The following is a 13,081-nucleotide window of genomic DNA, read 5'->3' on the forward strand; positions in this document are numbered from 1 at the left end:
ACACATTCGAGTGCACGGTTCAAACAGTGAAGCATGCAGCTAGATCAGTTTGTTTTAAAAGGCACTTGAGGTCTGAGCCAAAACCCCACTGAGTCAGAGGAAAAACTTCCATTGACTTCAGCCAGCTTTAGATCAGGCCCTTTGTGAAGTCCGTTCCTGGAGGGCATCGTGGGGATTGGAACCGAGATGCCTAGTCTTCAGTGGCAGCTCATAAGTGACGTTGCTGCTGGTGAGAGATGCAGAAATCTAGAATCAAATTAAAGACACAGTCACTGGAAGCATCAACTTTTAGAGGAGGTCAAGAAGCAGCTCCTTGCCTGGTCATGTTCCTCCCCAGAGAGATTATAGAGGAGCTGGACACCTAACAGAGAAAAATAAGCCTGTGTTTAAAATCAATTCAGTGCACTGTGGCCATCATTGCGGGGTCTGTGTTCCCAGTGCAGGACTGCACGTGCAGAGCAATGCAAAGGTGTGGAGAACACGTTTACCTCCACACCATTCGGGGTGTGAACTGCAGACTCTCCCTAGGCTGTGAGGAGAGGGAGTTATAAGAGAGAGAGATAAAGGCGACACCAGGAGTGACTGCACTTTGCAGCATGGAAGGCCACAGTCAGTAGCCTGCCAGGGGTTGCCATGCCAACTGCTCGATCCTGGAAGGTGCTCACTTTTTTCATAGAAGTCAGAAGTTTCTGAGGGAGGGATTTTTTTTTTCCCCAAAAATCACTTAAGCGTGCAAACTTCATTGTCTTTCAGTGGCACTGGTGTGCCTAAGTGGCTGAGGTGCTTTTGAGAATCCAACCCTGAGTGCTTAGCACCTTTCAAGATTGGGACCCGGGTTTGCGCAAGAATTGTTGCACACTCTTAAAAACCAAAATGAAATGCACCCACCCTACCTGCTGGTGCTTGTACAGTATCTGCCTTGCTTGTTTAGTTTCACCAGTGATAAATACTATAACTGATCAGCTGAGGCCCCGAGTCCTGGTGTCTTATTACAACATGTGTGATGGGACAGATGTTATCCCTGCCCCTTCCTTTCAGGGAGCAGAGATGATATGTATTCAGCTAGCCATTTTTCCACTAGGTGGTCAAGTTATCTCTGATAACTACAAGTTTCCCACCCACTGATTTATTACAGGTTTCTGAGTGGTAGCTGTGTTATTCTGTATCAGCAAAAACAATGAGGAGTCCTTGTGGCACCTTAGAGACTAACACATTTATTTCACTCCATGCATCTGATGAAGTGGGTTTTAGCCCATGAAAGCTTATGCCCAAATAAATTTGTTAGTCTCTAAGGTGCCACAAGGACTCCTCGTTGATTTATTACAGTGTGTCTTAAAGGGACACTGCTGGGTTTGGCAGCCCCCACATTAGCCTGATGTAAAATATGTGATGGGCCTGATTCTGGTCCCATGTTGACATTACACCAGTGCAGCTCCATGGACATCCATAGAGTTGCTCCTGATTTACACCTGAATATGTGAGAGGAGAGGATCGGGCCTCCCTAGGCATGTCTTGCATTGTCCAGGCTCGCCTCTGCTGACCCGTGACTGGTCTCTTATTTTCTCTCCATCATTTATTTGTGTAGATTTTGGAGCGGACGCTTGAACCGGACAGTTCAGATGAAGAGCCTCCTCCCGTCTACTCGCCCCCTGCATATGATATGCATGTCTTTGACCGGCAGTATCCACAAGCTCCACCAAGCCCCCCTCCCAGGTAAGAGCCACAGCGTAGAGTCCACCCAGCATGAGTCCACTGTCTCGCAGGAAATAGCCAGGAGCAAGCTTGTTCTGGGTTACCATAATGGGGAACCGCTAGCGTTGGGGTCACGCTCTGAATCTCTGAAAGGATACTGTTGGGGTGGAGCAAGTGCATTTCAACATGTTTATCTCACTGCCTATAGTTTCCTTTTACAGACTAGAGTGAATTTGTTTCCTTAACAAAAGGTTTTGTCTCCCACCCATATCCAAGCGTGCTTGGGAATGCCAGGCTGTGCATGCTGGCTTGCTGATATAGGGATAGTTGAGAGGGCCGGACCACATAGGCTGGAGCATTGCTGAACTTGAAATGGTAGTGAATCAAACCCACAGGAATGCCAGTTCATAAAAATGAAGCAAGCTAGTAGGTAACAGAAACACCAGGCTGCTTTCTTTTGGGGCTAGTGATGATGTTGTGTACGCTGTCTTGTGGAGGAGGCACTGGTAGCTAAGAGAAGCGCGAAGCACTAATGATGGGGCTTCTGACAGCTCCAGGAACCTCACTGCCTCAGTGGGGGTGTTTACGACAGGAGAGCAAAAATTGGAACCATTTATATTTGAGTCTGATCTTTGTAGGAGGAGCAGGATGGGTTTGGATCTAAACCGCACCAGACGCAAAATCAAAACCCGGATGAGCAAAGTTTTTAGTGCAATTGCAGCACAAAATTTTTCACCCTTCCTATAGTCACAGTAGGTTTTGATGGAATGTTCCACCAGAAGGGGTGAAAGACTGTCCTGCAGCCTACCCCCTAGAAAACTTAGCATGAATGGAAAAGAGCCATCCTTTCTCCCGTGTTGCTAATTAGATGGGCTTGCACACCATTCAATACACTGTCCTCGCTGCTGTCTGTCATATGTTCTATTTCACCATGTTGCTTTGGCCAGAGGTTGAGTGTTTTTGAAAGGCAGATGCGCCAGACACATTCCGAGGCTGCACAAATGGTGCTTCGCTGCGTTTTGGCTGGCCTCTTGTGGAGTTGGCTGGTGAGAGTTAATTAGAATTGGGTGAGATAAAGCCAGAGGGGATGAATGAAGATCACAGCTGGGTGAAAATGTCTGCAAGGCTCTAGAAACTCAACAGCTGAAAGGCCCAGAAAATAACTCATGGGCTGAATGGAATGTCAAAAATTAGCTAAAAGAGGTGAGCTGTTGTTTCATCTAAACAACAGCAGGTGGTTTCTCTCATTGAGCCTATTGCTTTTCATCATTGAAAACAAAGAGATTTTATAGTCAGAAAATGTAGAGTAACAGAGATGGTGGCTATAGAAATAGCACATATGTCCTTAAATGTAGACAGCTCACTGCATTCCTCGGGCACTAAAGCCAGACTTCATTCATTGTTCAGTGTGTCCTAGCAATCAGTTGTCACGTACTCAGAAGTAAAACTCGACCATAACCTGACATGCCACGCTCCCTGGGAACACCTGAAAATTAAGATCTCTTCCTGTACCACCTTGGTGTGAAAACTATTGGGAACCTCCTGTGGAGCCAACCCTTTGGTCCTTCATACATCTGTCCCTGGTGTTTGCTCTAACTGAAAACTGCTCTATGGTCTGGGGTGAAGCTGTCACGCTTAGGCTGTCGACACAGAGCTGAATTTGGCCACTTGTATTATTAGTGGCTGGTTGAATTATACTCCAGTCTTTGTTAGTGCACATTCTGGCAGACCTTTGACAAGATGCCATGACCGTCAAGTCTGCTTGGAGAGCTCTGACAGGTGAAAATCAACCTATTACGTTTCCGGTTGACTGGTGCCCCATTTTCAAACAGGAAACAACTTGCAGCGCCAACTCCAAGATCTGCTTACATTCAGGGGAGGAATCCCACTCCTGCAGATGGTGTGTGAGACAGTGGCTGATGTCTTGACACTCCTTTGCTAAAGCAGCTCACCCACTGCTCTAGAGGAGTACCATGCGTGGATGGTCAGTACCACCAGGCAGCTGAAAACTAGGTTCTTACAGAGTGGAAGCATTGGTGGAAGAGAGAGTCTAACACACTGAGTAAATTCAGGAGTCCATCGCTGCACCTGCCTCTTTGTCCACTTAATCGTAGATCGTGGACCAGCCTCAACAGGGTACGCTCTGGCTCATCCAGAGTAGCCGCAACCATATACAGGCATGGATTTCCTCCATGTGCTGCGACTGGGGAGCAGTGTTGCAGACAGTAACTCATGTGGTGGAAGTGTGGCCAACCCAACATCTGGAGGGTGGTTTACCCCTCGCCTCCTGTGATACAGAGGCTATGCTTTGCTTATGAACCTGGACATTGAGCTCTGTCATCTGCATATGAGAGGAGGAGGAGCAATCGCTAAATTGTACTGTGGATTAGACGAGCTTAAAATGAACTGGCCAGTAGGTATGTCCAAGTTGTAATAGTTGTCCACTGACCTAGTAGATGTGGTGGAATCAAAAGTGCTAAATGGTGTAATGAGCCCTGTGCTGCTGAGAGCTCATTGAGATTCTACTTTAGCTTGGCTGGAAGAGGCCTGGACTTCTGGAGCAAGAGGATCCAAATTTTATTCCTTTTGTTGCGGTGATGTTCTGAGTGGCTATGGGATGTGTATCACTGTGACGATTGGGGAGTTCCAGTTGGCCCGGGATTTGATATGTTTTCATAGAGCGTAAGGCCAGAAGGGACCGTTAAATCATCTGAATATCATAGGCCATAAAACTTCAGTTACCCCTGCATTGAGCCCAGTAACTTTGCTTGGTTAAAGTCTATCTTCCAAAAGGCATCCAGTCTTGATCTGAAGACTCAATCCACCACTTCCCTTGGTAGTTTGTTCAATCTTACTGCTAAAAGTGGCCTGTTTTCTAACTGAAATTTGTCTGGCTTCCACTTCAGCTATGATTTCTTGTTCTGCCTTTCTGATCCAGATGAAAAAGCCCTTTTGTAGCTGGTATTTCTCCCTGTGAAGGCACTTAAATATATATTACATTTGTTGGTGTCTTTTTCTGTCTCTAGTTTCCATTATTCTGTGATATACTAACAGGCTCTTCAGTGCATCTAGGCGAGAAAAGCTTATTTTCCCCCATAAGGCATAATATTGATGTGTGTGTGTGTATATATATATATATATATGTATATATATAATCAAATAGCTTATCAGTGCAACCTCACAACTGTTTGCTATATACTGTATCCCTGAAATTGCCTTTTGGGGATACCAGTGGCTGTCCTCCTGACGTTCTGCGGAGAGGTGCCAACACATTACTGACCTGAGGGCAGCCTTGACAATTGGCAGAGAGCCTGAGGGCTGCGCCAGGTTTTTACAAAATGGATTTATCCAGCTATGCTCATCTTTCACTGTGAAGGCGGCATGGGGCACTCTGTTTTTGACCCAGCATTGTGTACTGGGATCTGTAGTTGGGTTGGCCACTTCTCTGCCGGTTCCATAAGATCTGCAGCTGCTAAGGAGGCTGGCTTAAGAGAAGCAGGCTCCTCTAGAGAGTGTGGCTGTGGAGGGTCAAGTGATGCAATTCACTGATGTAGAATTGTCCTGGGGGTGGAGGGAGAAATGTGCTCTTCCTGATCCTTTAATCAAACCCAAACACCATATGATTCTTTGGCTGACTCCTGCTGTCCCTGCAGTGCCTCTGCAGGATGGGTACAGTCACAGTTTGAAAGGGAAGTTTCAAAGTGGGAGTTGCCTGGCAAGAGGCTTTTATTTGTTTCCTTCACCGTGTGTAAGTGGTAATGAAGACATTAACGTTCACACGCAGTCATCATCGCCTCCTGCCACCTCCGCTGACTTTTATGCTTCGCTGCAAGCCCTGAAAATAAAATCCACAGCTCCTAAGCTCTTAGAGAAAGCAATACGTTCTCTCCCCGTCAGCACAAAATCTGCAAGAATGGAGCTCCCCACCTCCCTCCTCATCTCTTCTGTCCCCTGCCAGCTTTGTGCCTTCTTTCAAGCTTCCCTGTACTCCTCTCAATTAACGTACACCAGGCCCCCGCTGCCCCTCCAGCTTCAAACACCTCCTGGAAACCTGATAACTAAGAGCATCCAGACTCCGCTCTGCGTTTGTTCTCAGCGTTCTGCCTGCCTCTTGGTGCCTGTGGGTTGTTAGCTCTTCAGGACAAGGATTCAGTTCTTTGAGCAGTGCATCTTGCTTTGTGTAAAGCACCTTGTATGCTGACTTTGACAGATAAATAATAACTTCTCCTGAGAGGGTGTTAATTGGGGAAATCCTTGACACAGAGGCAAAGCCTGTCCCACATATGGGGAGATTTGGAGGGAGCGGGGGAGACGAAGATCCCAGAAGAAAATGCAAAATAAAAGAAGCCAATTTCAAACTCCCAGAAATGCAGGCAGCCCCACTCTAGCAGTGGGTTCAATTAGTCTGTGGAATAGCCTCCCCCAAGGAAATGGGGTCCAGTGCTCAGGGTGTTTAAAACTAAACAAGATAAATCATTAGGAAAGATACAATGAGGGACAGTCCTGGCCGTGGTGACCTAATGGGTCTCTTCTGTGTCTGCGTTCTGTGATTCTGGGGAATGCTCTGGCAAACAGCCCCATCAGAACTCCAGAAAGAATTGACCAAATGAAATTGCAAATGAAAGTGTTAACAGACTGATAGGCAAGAAATGGCTGAGCAGGAAGGTCCCCTGTCCCATTATCTGAGTGTGGTTATAGGGGAAGATAGAAGAAGTGGTGAGCAAGGCATGGCCTGTGCAACCAGAATATGATAAAGGGCTGAGGATACAGGCTATCCATGTACATAGACTGCCTGCCATCCGCGTACAGCGCTGATAGTGATGCCTAGGGTGCTGTTGATTCACATTCATAGGTTCCATTTGAAGCCTCTGGTGTTCACCCATTGCTGAAGCAGACAGATTTGACATGCAAAAGAGTCTGCTGCAACTTCCAGTCTTACAAAGCAATCTGGTGGTAGGGTTAGCACAGAGCAGGTCAAAGGACTTCTTGGTTAGTGATGTGCCTTCTGCTCTGTAGTGGCCATTACAACACTGCAGGGGTCACTTCCATTTGGTTCTTGAACTTCACCCTCTGGCGGAATCTAACCGTCAACAGTTACTCCATCCTCTTTCAACGGGACTGAAATGTACAAAACTTCACTTCACGTCACCCTTACAGGTTGCCACATCCAGTCACGTCACTTGGCTTATCAAGTCTGGTATCCTGCCTCAGCTCTGGCCCTATGCTTGAGGGTTTGAAGGAAGAAAACACCTCCCTTCTCTTCTCTTCCTCCCCTCTGCAGAGGAACGCTCATGGGCAATTATGCAGTGCTGTACTTTGTGGGGTTGGGTGGGTGTGATTTACATAGTTAAGGCATAACTCTCACAGTGTTGCTAACTCTCACAATATTTGATGATTTTCTTAAGACCCCAGTTCCTGGTGTCATTATCTGAGAATCTTGAGTAACAAAACCTGAAACAAATACTCACCAGCAACCACACAACAGAACCACTAACCCAGAAACCTATCCTTGCAACAAAGCCCGTTGCCAACTGTGTCCACATATCTATTCAGGGGACACCATCATAGGGCCTAATCACATCAGCCACACTATCAGAGGCTCGTTCACCTGCACATCTACCAATGTGATATATGCCATCATGTGCCAGCAATGCACCTCTGCCATGTACATTGATCCAACTGGACAGTCTCTACGTAAAAGAATAAATGGACACAAATCAGACGTCAAGAATTATAACATTCAGAAACCAGTCGGAGAACACTTCAATCTCTTTGGTCACTCGATTACAGACCTAAAAGTTGCAATTCTTCAACAAAAAAACTTCAGAAACAGACTCCAACGAGAGACTGCTGAATTGGAATTAATTTGCAAACTGGATACAATTAACTTAGGCTTGAATAGAGACTGGGAGTGGATGGGTCAGCACACAAAGTAAAACTATTTCCCCATGTTTATGCCTCCCCCACTCGCCCCCCCTCCCCACTGTTCCTCAGACGTTCTTGTCAACTGCTGGAAATGGCCCACCTTAACTACAAAAGGGCCCCCCCATTGTCCCTCGTCCTCGTCTCTCCCCCCTCCCCCCCGCTCTCCTGCTGGTAACAGCTCATCTTAAGTGATCACTCTCCTTACAGTATGTATGGTAACACCCATTGTTTCATGTTCTCTATGTATATAAATCTCCCCACTGTATCTTCCACTGAATGCATCCGATGAAGTGAGCTGTAGCTCACGAAAGCTTATGCTCAAAGAAATTTGTTAGTCTCTAAGGTGCCACAAGTCCTCCTTTTCTTTTTGTGAATACAGACTAACATGGCTGCTACTCTGAAACAAAACAAAGTGTGAATGTCCAGCAGAGGAAAGCCTGAAAAAGTGGTAACACCGAAAGGCTCAAAAACTCAATGGCAAATAAAAAGAACTCCAAACTAGTTAGTTTAAAATTATTTTAAAGCCAAGCTTGTGATCTTTTGGGGGAAGGGGATGATGGCTGATGTGATTTTTTGAATGCTTGAGGTTGGCCCTCAGTTCCTATCAAGTCACTGGGAATTGAGGGCACTCACACCTTGAGGAGCTGGGTTCTGAGAGTTTGCAGAGTGAGCCAGAATGCTGAAATGATTGCTTTCTCATCTCGGTGTCTTTTTTCTCTGGCCTACAGGATTGATGTACCCAATTCCAGTGGCCCTCAGGTGCACAGACGGTACAGGAACTGGAATCCACCATTATTAGGCAACCTTCCTGATGATTTCCTTCGCATCCTACCCCAGCAGATGGACAGTGTGCAGGTGGGAGGAGAATGTGTTCAACTATATAGCACCTAGACTTCTTAGGGTGACAAGTTCAAATCCTAGCAGGGCTGGTTCTGTCCTTCATCTTTCTGAAGTAGATCCACTGAGCACTGCATAAATTACCATGAAGGGGCATTTCCAGTGAAAACCTAGTGATGCTGTGAGGTTAAATTCATCCCAAAATTTAAGATGCGCCAAAATCAAGTACTCTACAAACCTGTAGAAATATCACAGTGGAACTTAAATTTCAGCTATCACCCTTCTCCTATAGGGTTTACACCCTTAACTTTGCAGCAGGTGTGGTGTTTTAAGACCCTCTGGCTTCCAAGATGCATCATGGCAATTTTCATAGGAGTAGGCGTTTGACTGGGTGTCCCTGGCCAAAATTTCCCTTGTCCCCTTCTATTATACAATATGTTGCAGACTGGCTGGCTGCTGCCCTCCCACCCCAGAGATGAGCTTCATTTCACTGGTGCCATATAAATTAGGGTTTGTGAACTGCCTTTGGACTTCAGCATCAATACTTCATACTTTAGCATGGTCCTAAAACTCTATAGCTAGGCATCTCACAGTGTATCAATTTATGCATCTTGCCAGAGCTGCAATAGGAAGCTGTCTCCTGCAAGAAGCAAGAATGACCACTGAGCTAACTATTCGCACACCTAAATGCAAAGCTTATTTCTTCCACTTAGCTTTCCCACAGTATTTTCTCTGCCCACCCAACTCACATGTATATACACAAGCAAACAAATCCATACATTAAGCTGTCTCTCCTATAGGCTAGGAGAGGCGAGACAGAAAATGCAATGAAGGGGGCTAAATTATAAGTAGACAGCTAGATTCTTCCCTTCCCTTTTGGCTCCGAAGGCACATCTACCACAGTTTCATAAATTATTGCTCTGGAGCTTTATTATAGGCTATATTCTGGGAATAGGAAGCTGCCTGTTCACTGGGCTCCGGGGGAAGAGAGGTCCTGGTGCCTTTTTCCTTCCTTAGGAATTGTAGGCTATTGATTTTTATGGCCCTCTGCTACAAATCAGATAAATATGGTAGGCCAGGTGAGATTGCTACTGGATGGAATGTTTCTCCTCCTTCCCCTTTTGCATGCACAGATACATGCACAAGCAGGAAAATGAGAGATAAAAGCTGTTAGGGTTTGTCTCAGATAGTGGAATTTGTCCGATGGTACATTGCATTTTCAGCTGCTAGATGGGAAAAATAAAAGCTGTGCCACTTCGGCTTCCATCCGCGAGAGGCTCTGCACTTCTCCCCATGTCAAAGCCAGGTTCAGCCCTGGTTTGATATTGATTTAGCTATCAGAAGAACTCTAATACTTGTATTTAAAGTGAGGCTCTGACTATAAAAGTGGTTTCATGGGATTCCACGTTTATTGTGACTTTCTGATTTCCAGATTAGATGTTCTCAGATTCCAAGTTAAAAAGACAAACCACAAACTTTTTCTCCTGACTAGCCAGCCCTGCAGACTCAGCCTGAGAATCAAGCTGGGTACTTTCCTTTTCACACATCACTAGCAATAAAGCCAGGCCAAACTATCCCCTCATTGACTCCCATTGTGTAGCCTGATTGCTTTCAGTAAGTTTGTACATGTGTAATTGATTAGAAGTGTTTACTAAGTTCCATTGATGATGCTCAAGGAGGAAGAGACTCTCGCTCACTATCCCACAGCTGAGTTGGCTCTTCTGGGCTGGCTGAGAAATGCCAAGGAAAAATGTATGCACCATATAGTCAGCATATCTGCTGCTGATTTTGCTCGGGAGCAAATATGCTGGGGAAGAGAGTGCCCTTGTCACAGTTGCCTTTCCCAGTAGAGATTTTCACTTTAACCAAGATCAGGATTGAAGCCCTTTGGTAAGGCTGAAGTATAGAGAGGATGGGAGTACAGCCTGCTGTTGTCTAAACTGTGCTGATTCTGTTGATAGATAGGGACCTTTAATTTTCAGTGTGGATATTCCAGCACCTTTCACAAGAGCTAAAACCTTGATTCAGCAAAGCACTTATGCTTCAGTGTCATTGAAGCCACTGGGACTTAAACACATGCTCAAGTGCTTTGTTGAATCCCACCTTACAGTCACGCATACTACCTGGTTACTGTAATGAGCTTCTCAGGGCCTTCATTGACTCTTCCTTTATGTCATACTCTTGTCCAGAGTTCACAAAGTTGCCATCAGACTGTGCCGGGCGAGGGCAGCCAGAGATCCCAGGGCTCGTTGGACCAAGAGAGGAAGTGGAAACAGTACCTGGAAGATGAGCGAATTGCGCTCTTCTTACAAAATGAAGAGTTCATGAAGGAGCTCCAGAGGAACCGGGATTTTCTCCTGGCCCTTGAGAGAGGTGATAAGCCATTTCAGAGACTTCTGTGTATGCTTTTCATATGCTTGAATTCCTCCTTTGCTGCAACTTCCAGCCCTTGGGCCTCGTTCTCCATTGCGCTACACTGAGTGTCATCATTTACACAAATACAAAATGAGTGCAAAATGCAACTACACCACAATGGCAACGTTTTTCACCCACGTTGCACTTACGCTGCATTGGTGTAAATAAGCTGAGGGTGCAGTGCTGTGGAGACTCGGATCCATTGGGAGCTGATGGCAGGGGTGCTTTCTGTTCCTTCTAGCCTGGCTTGATAGTCTTCCTCATGGCTCTCCTAACTCTGCAAAGTCCTTCCATCTTCCCCACCAGCTAATACTCCTTTCATGACCATCAGACCTATAGAAGCATTGGGTGAAATCCTGGCAAAACTCCCCTTGACTTCAGTGAGACCACGAATTTCATCCATTATCCTCTGACCCCTCCTCCCACCTCTTCTGAAAGACCTAGACAAAACACTCCATCAGCTGTGATCGGTCTCCAAAGGTTGGGCTTTATCATTACATCCTTGTCGTCCCCCGCCCCCCCAGATATTGCTGTTTCGATTATTTCCCTTTTAACCCTCTCTGCCTACAAAAAGGATAATTCTTCTTGGGTTTGGTGTATGATCACCTCAGTCTTTTAGCATTGTAACCTCTGTCACTGTAAAATACTGCTGGGTTTCCTAGAGAGTCTCATCACATTCTGTCTATTGTCTCTTGCTAGTTGTTCTCAGCAGCTTGTCTGATGACACTACAGGGAGAAGTTCAGTGGTTTTGGTAACTTGAGGTCTCTTGAATGATGAGCTAGCCACTTCCTCTCTGCTCTGTCACTTTAATTCTGAACACACAGGCTAATTAATATATTCCCGTCTGGCTCATCTCACCAATCATGGTATTTATCACTCACACGTCTCACTCTTGGTTTGGGAAAGCTCATCCTAATGCCTTAATTTAAATGCTCAGCCTCCTGTCCATCACAGCCAGAAAATCAGCTGCTCACTTACGATTTTCATTTTCTCTCCTTTGCCATGGTAAGACTATCATTTTCCAGCCTGCTTCTCTAATCTCTGTCGCTAAAACATGGGTGGTGCGTGAAGCTTAAGTGAACAAATAGAAACCACAAAATACAACACACAGTGTAGGACCTAGATGGTGATTAAGGGCCATGTGATACATTTCATTCATTGTGCATCTTAGATTGCCTCGCCTACAGCTCCCCCTTGAATCCATCTTCCCCAGGCCTGCTCCAGTGTTCTGAACCTCTGAGCAGCTCTGGACAGACAGCCTTCTCTGTTTTCAAAAAGCAGTTCAACAGGGAAACATTTCCATCTTTCTATGAATATCTGGGATTGTTCCTCAGTGTTACACTAGCCTTATGTGTTGGATGGCCACTGTTTCAATTGGTGCCTTATACTAGTGACTGAATACATATATAGTGGATATATGGTCAGTGTATATAATGTAAGTCGAGAGAGGTGCACATACTGAGTTAACTTGGCTGCTGGTACCTCAGGCTTTGCCTTGCCTGACTTTTTACAGTTGAACTGAATATTGCAGTAACACAGCTTTCTGCACAAAGTAGCTGTGTGTGCGCGTGCACACACACTGTCCAACAGGTCCACCCAGCCTTTGAAATACCTTTCTGGAGCAGTGCTCTTCAAGTGAGACTACAGCCCACTGGGTTTTGCACCTCTCAAAGATTTTCATACCCACTGTGCTCCAGCTGTCTGATCCTGTCAGAGGGAACAGTTGTAAAGGAAATGGGATTTCACTTGTTGCTTGACTGCCTTGTATGTTGGTTTTGAAGGGGTCTGAACTTATACTCTTGGGGTTGGGATGTGGAGGCACAGAGCTACCACCAGTTGGCTTGAGGCTTTACATGTGCAGAGCGCTAGCATTCGGAGCCTGCGGCAGTGTTGGGGGCACAGTTCTCTTCCTCTCTCGATTCCTCAAGCATTGTGTAGCCTCACTTTTCCTCTGAGGCAGAGGGAAACAGTGGAGAGAGCATGTGCTATCCAGCGCAGCAAAAAGACTGTTTGGAAAGCACTTGCCTAGGGTTCTTGTGCTATCACTTATTGCCAGCTGGGATCCCACTCCTCCACAGAACAGCAGACCTCACTTCAGACTGCGTTTGCTCACTTTGCTGACAGATGGAACCCAGAACAAAGCAAACCAGGCTAGGACTGCAAACTTGGAGCAGGCAGCATTGAGGCTGCCATTCCAGCTTAGCTGCACTG

General features: G+C 46.0%; 1 protein-coding gene across 3 annotated transcripts in view; it reads left to right on the plus strand.

Moving 5' to 3' along the window:
• Nucleotides 1-13,081, plus strand: part of CUEDC1 (CUE domain containing 1) — a 123,988-nt gene that overhangs the window by 96,964 nt on the left and 13,943 nt on the right. For all 3 annotated transcript variants that reach the window (XM_077836493.1, XM_077836495.1, XM_077836494.1), the window contains exons 3-5: nucleotides 1,586-1,713; nucleotides 8,346-8,472; nucleotides 10,644-10,827. In XM_077836493.1, the coding sequence (XP_077692619.1) occupies nucleotides 1,586-1,713; nucleotides 8,346-8,472; nucleotides 10,644-10,827 (439 nt within the window). The remainder of the gene's footprint in view (nucleotides 1-1,585; nucleotides 1,714-8,345; nucleotides 8,473-10,643; nucleotides 10,828-13,081) is intronic.

This window comes from Eretmochelys imbricata, chromosome 17 (genome assembly GCF_965152235.1).
Source record: "Eretmochelys imbricata isolate rEreImb1 chromosome 17, rEreImb1.hap1, whole genome shotgun sequence".
In the NCBI taxonomy this organism is placed as follows: domain Eukaryota; kingdom Metazoa; phylum Chordata; order Testudines; family Cheloniidae; genus Eretmochelys; species Eretmochelys imbricata.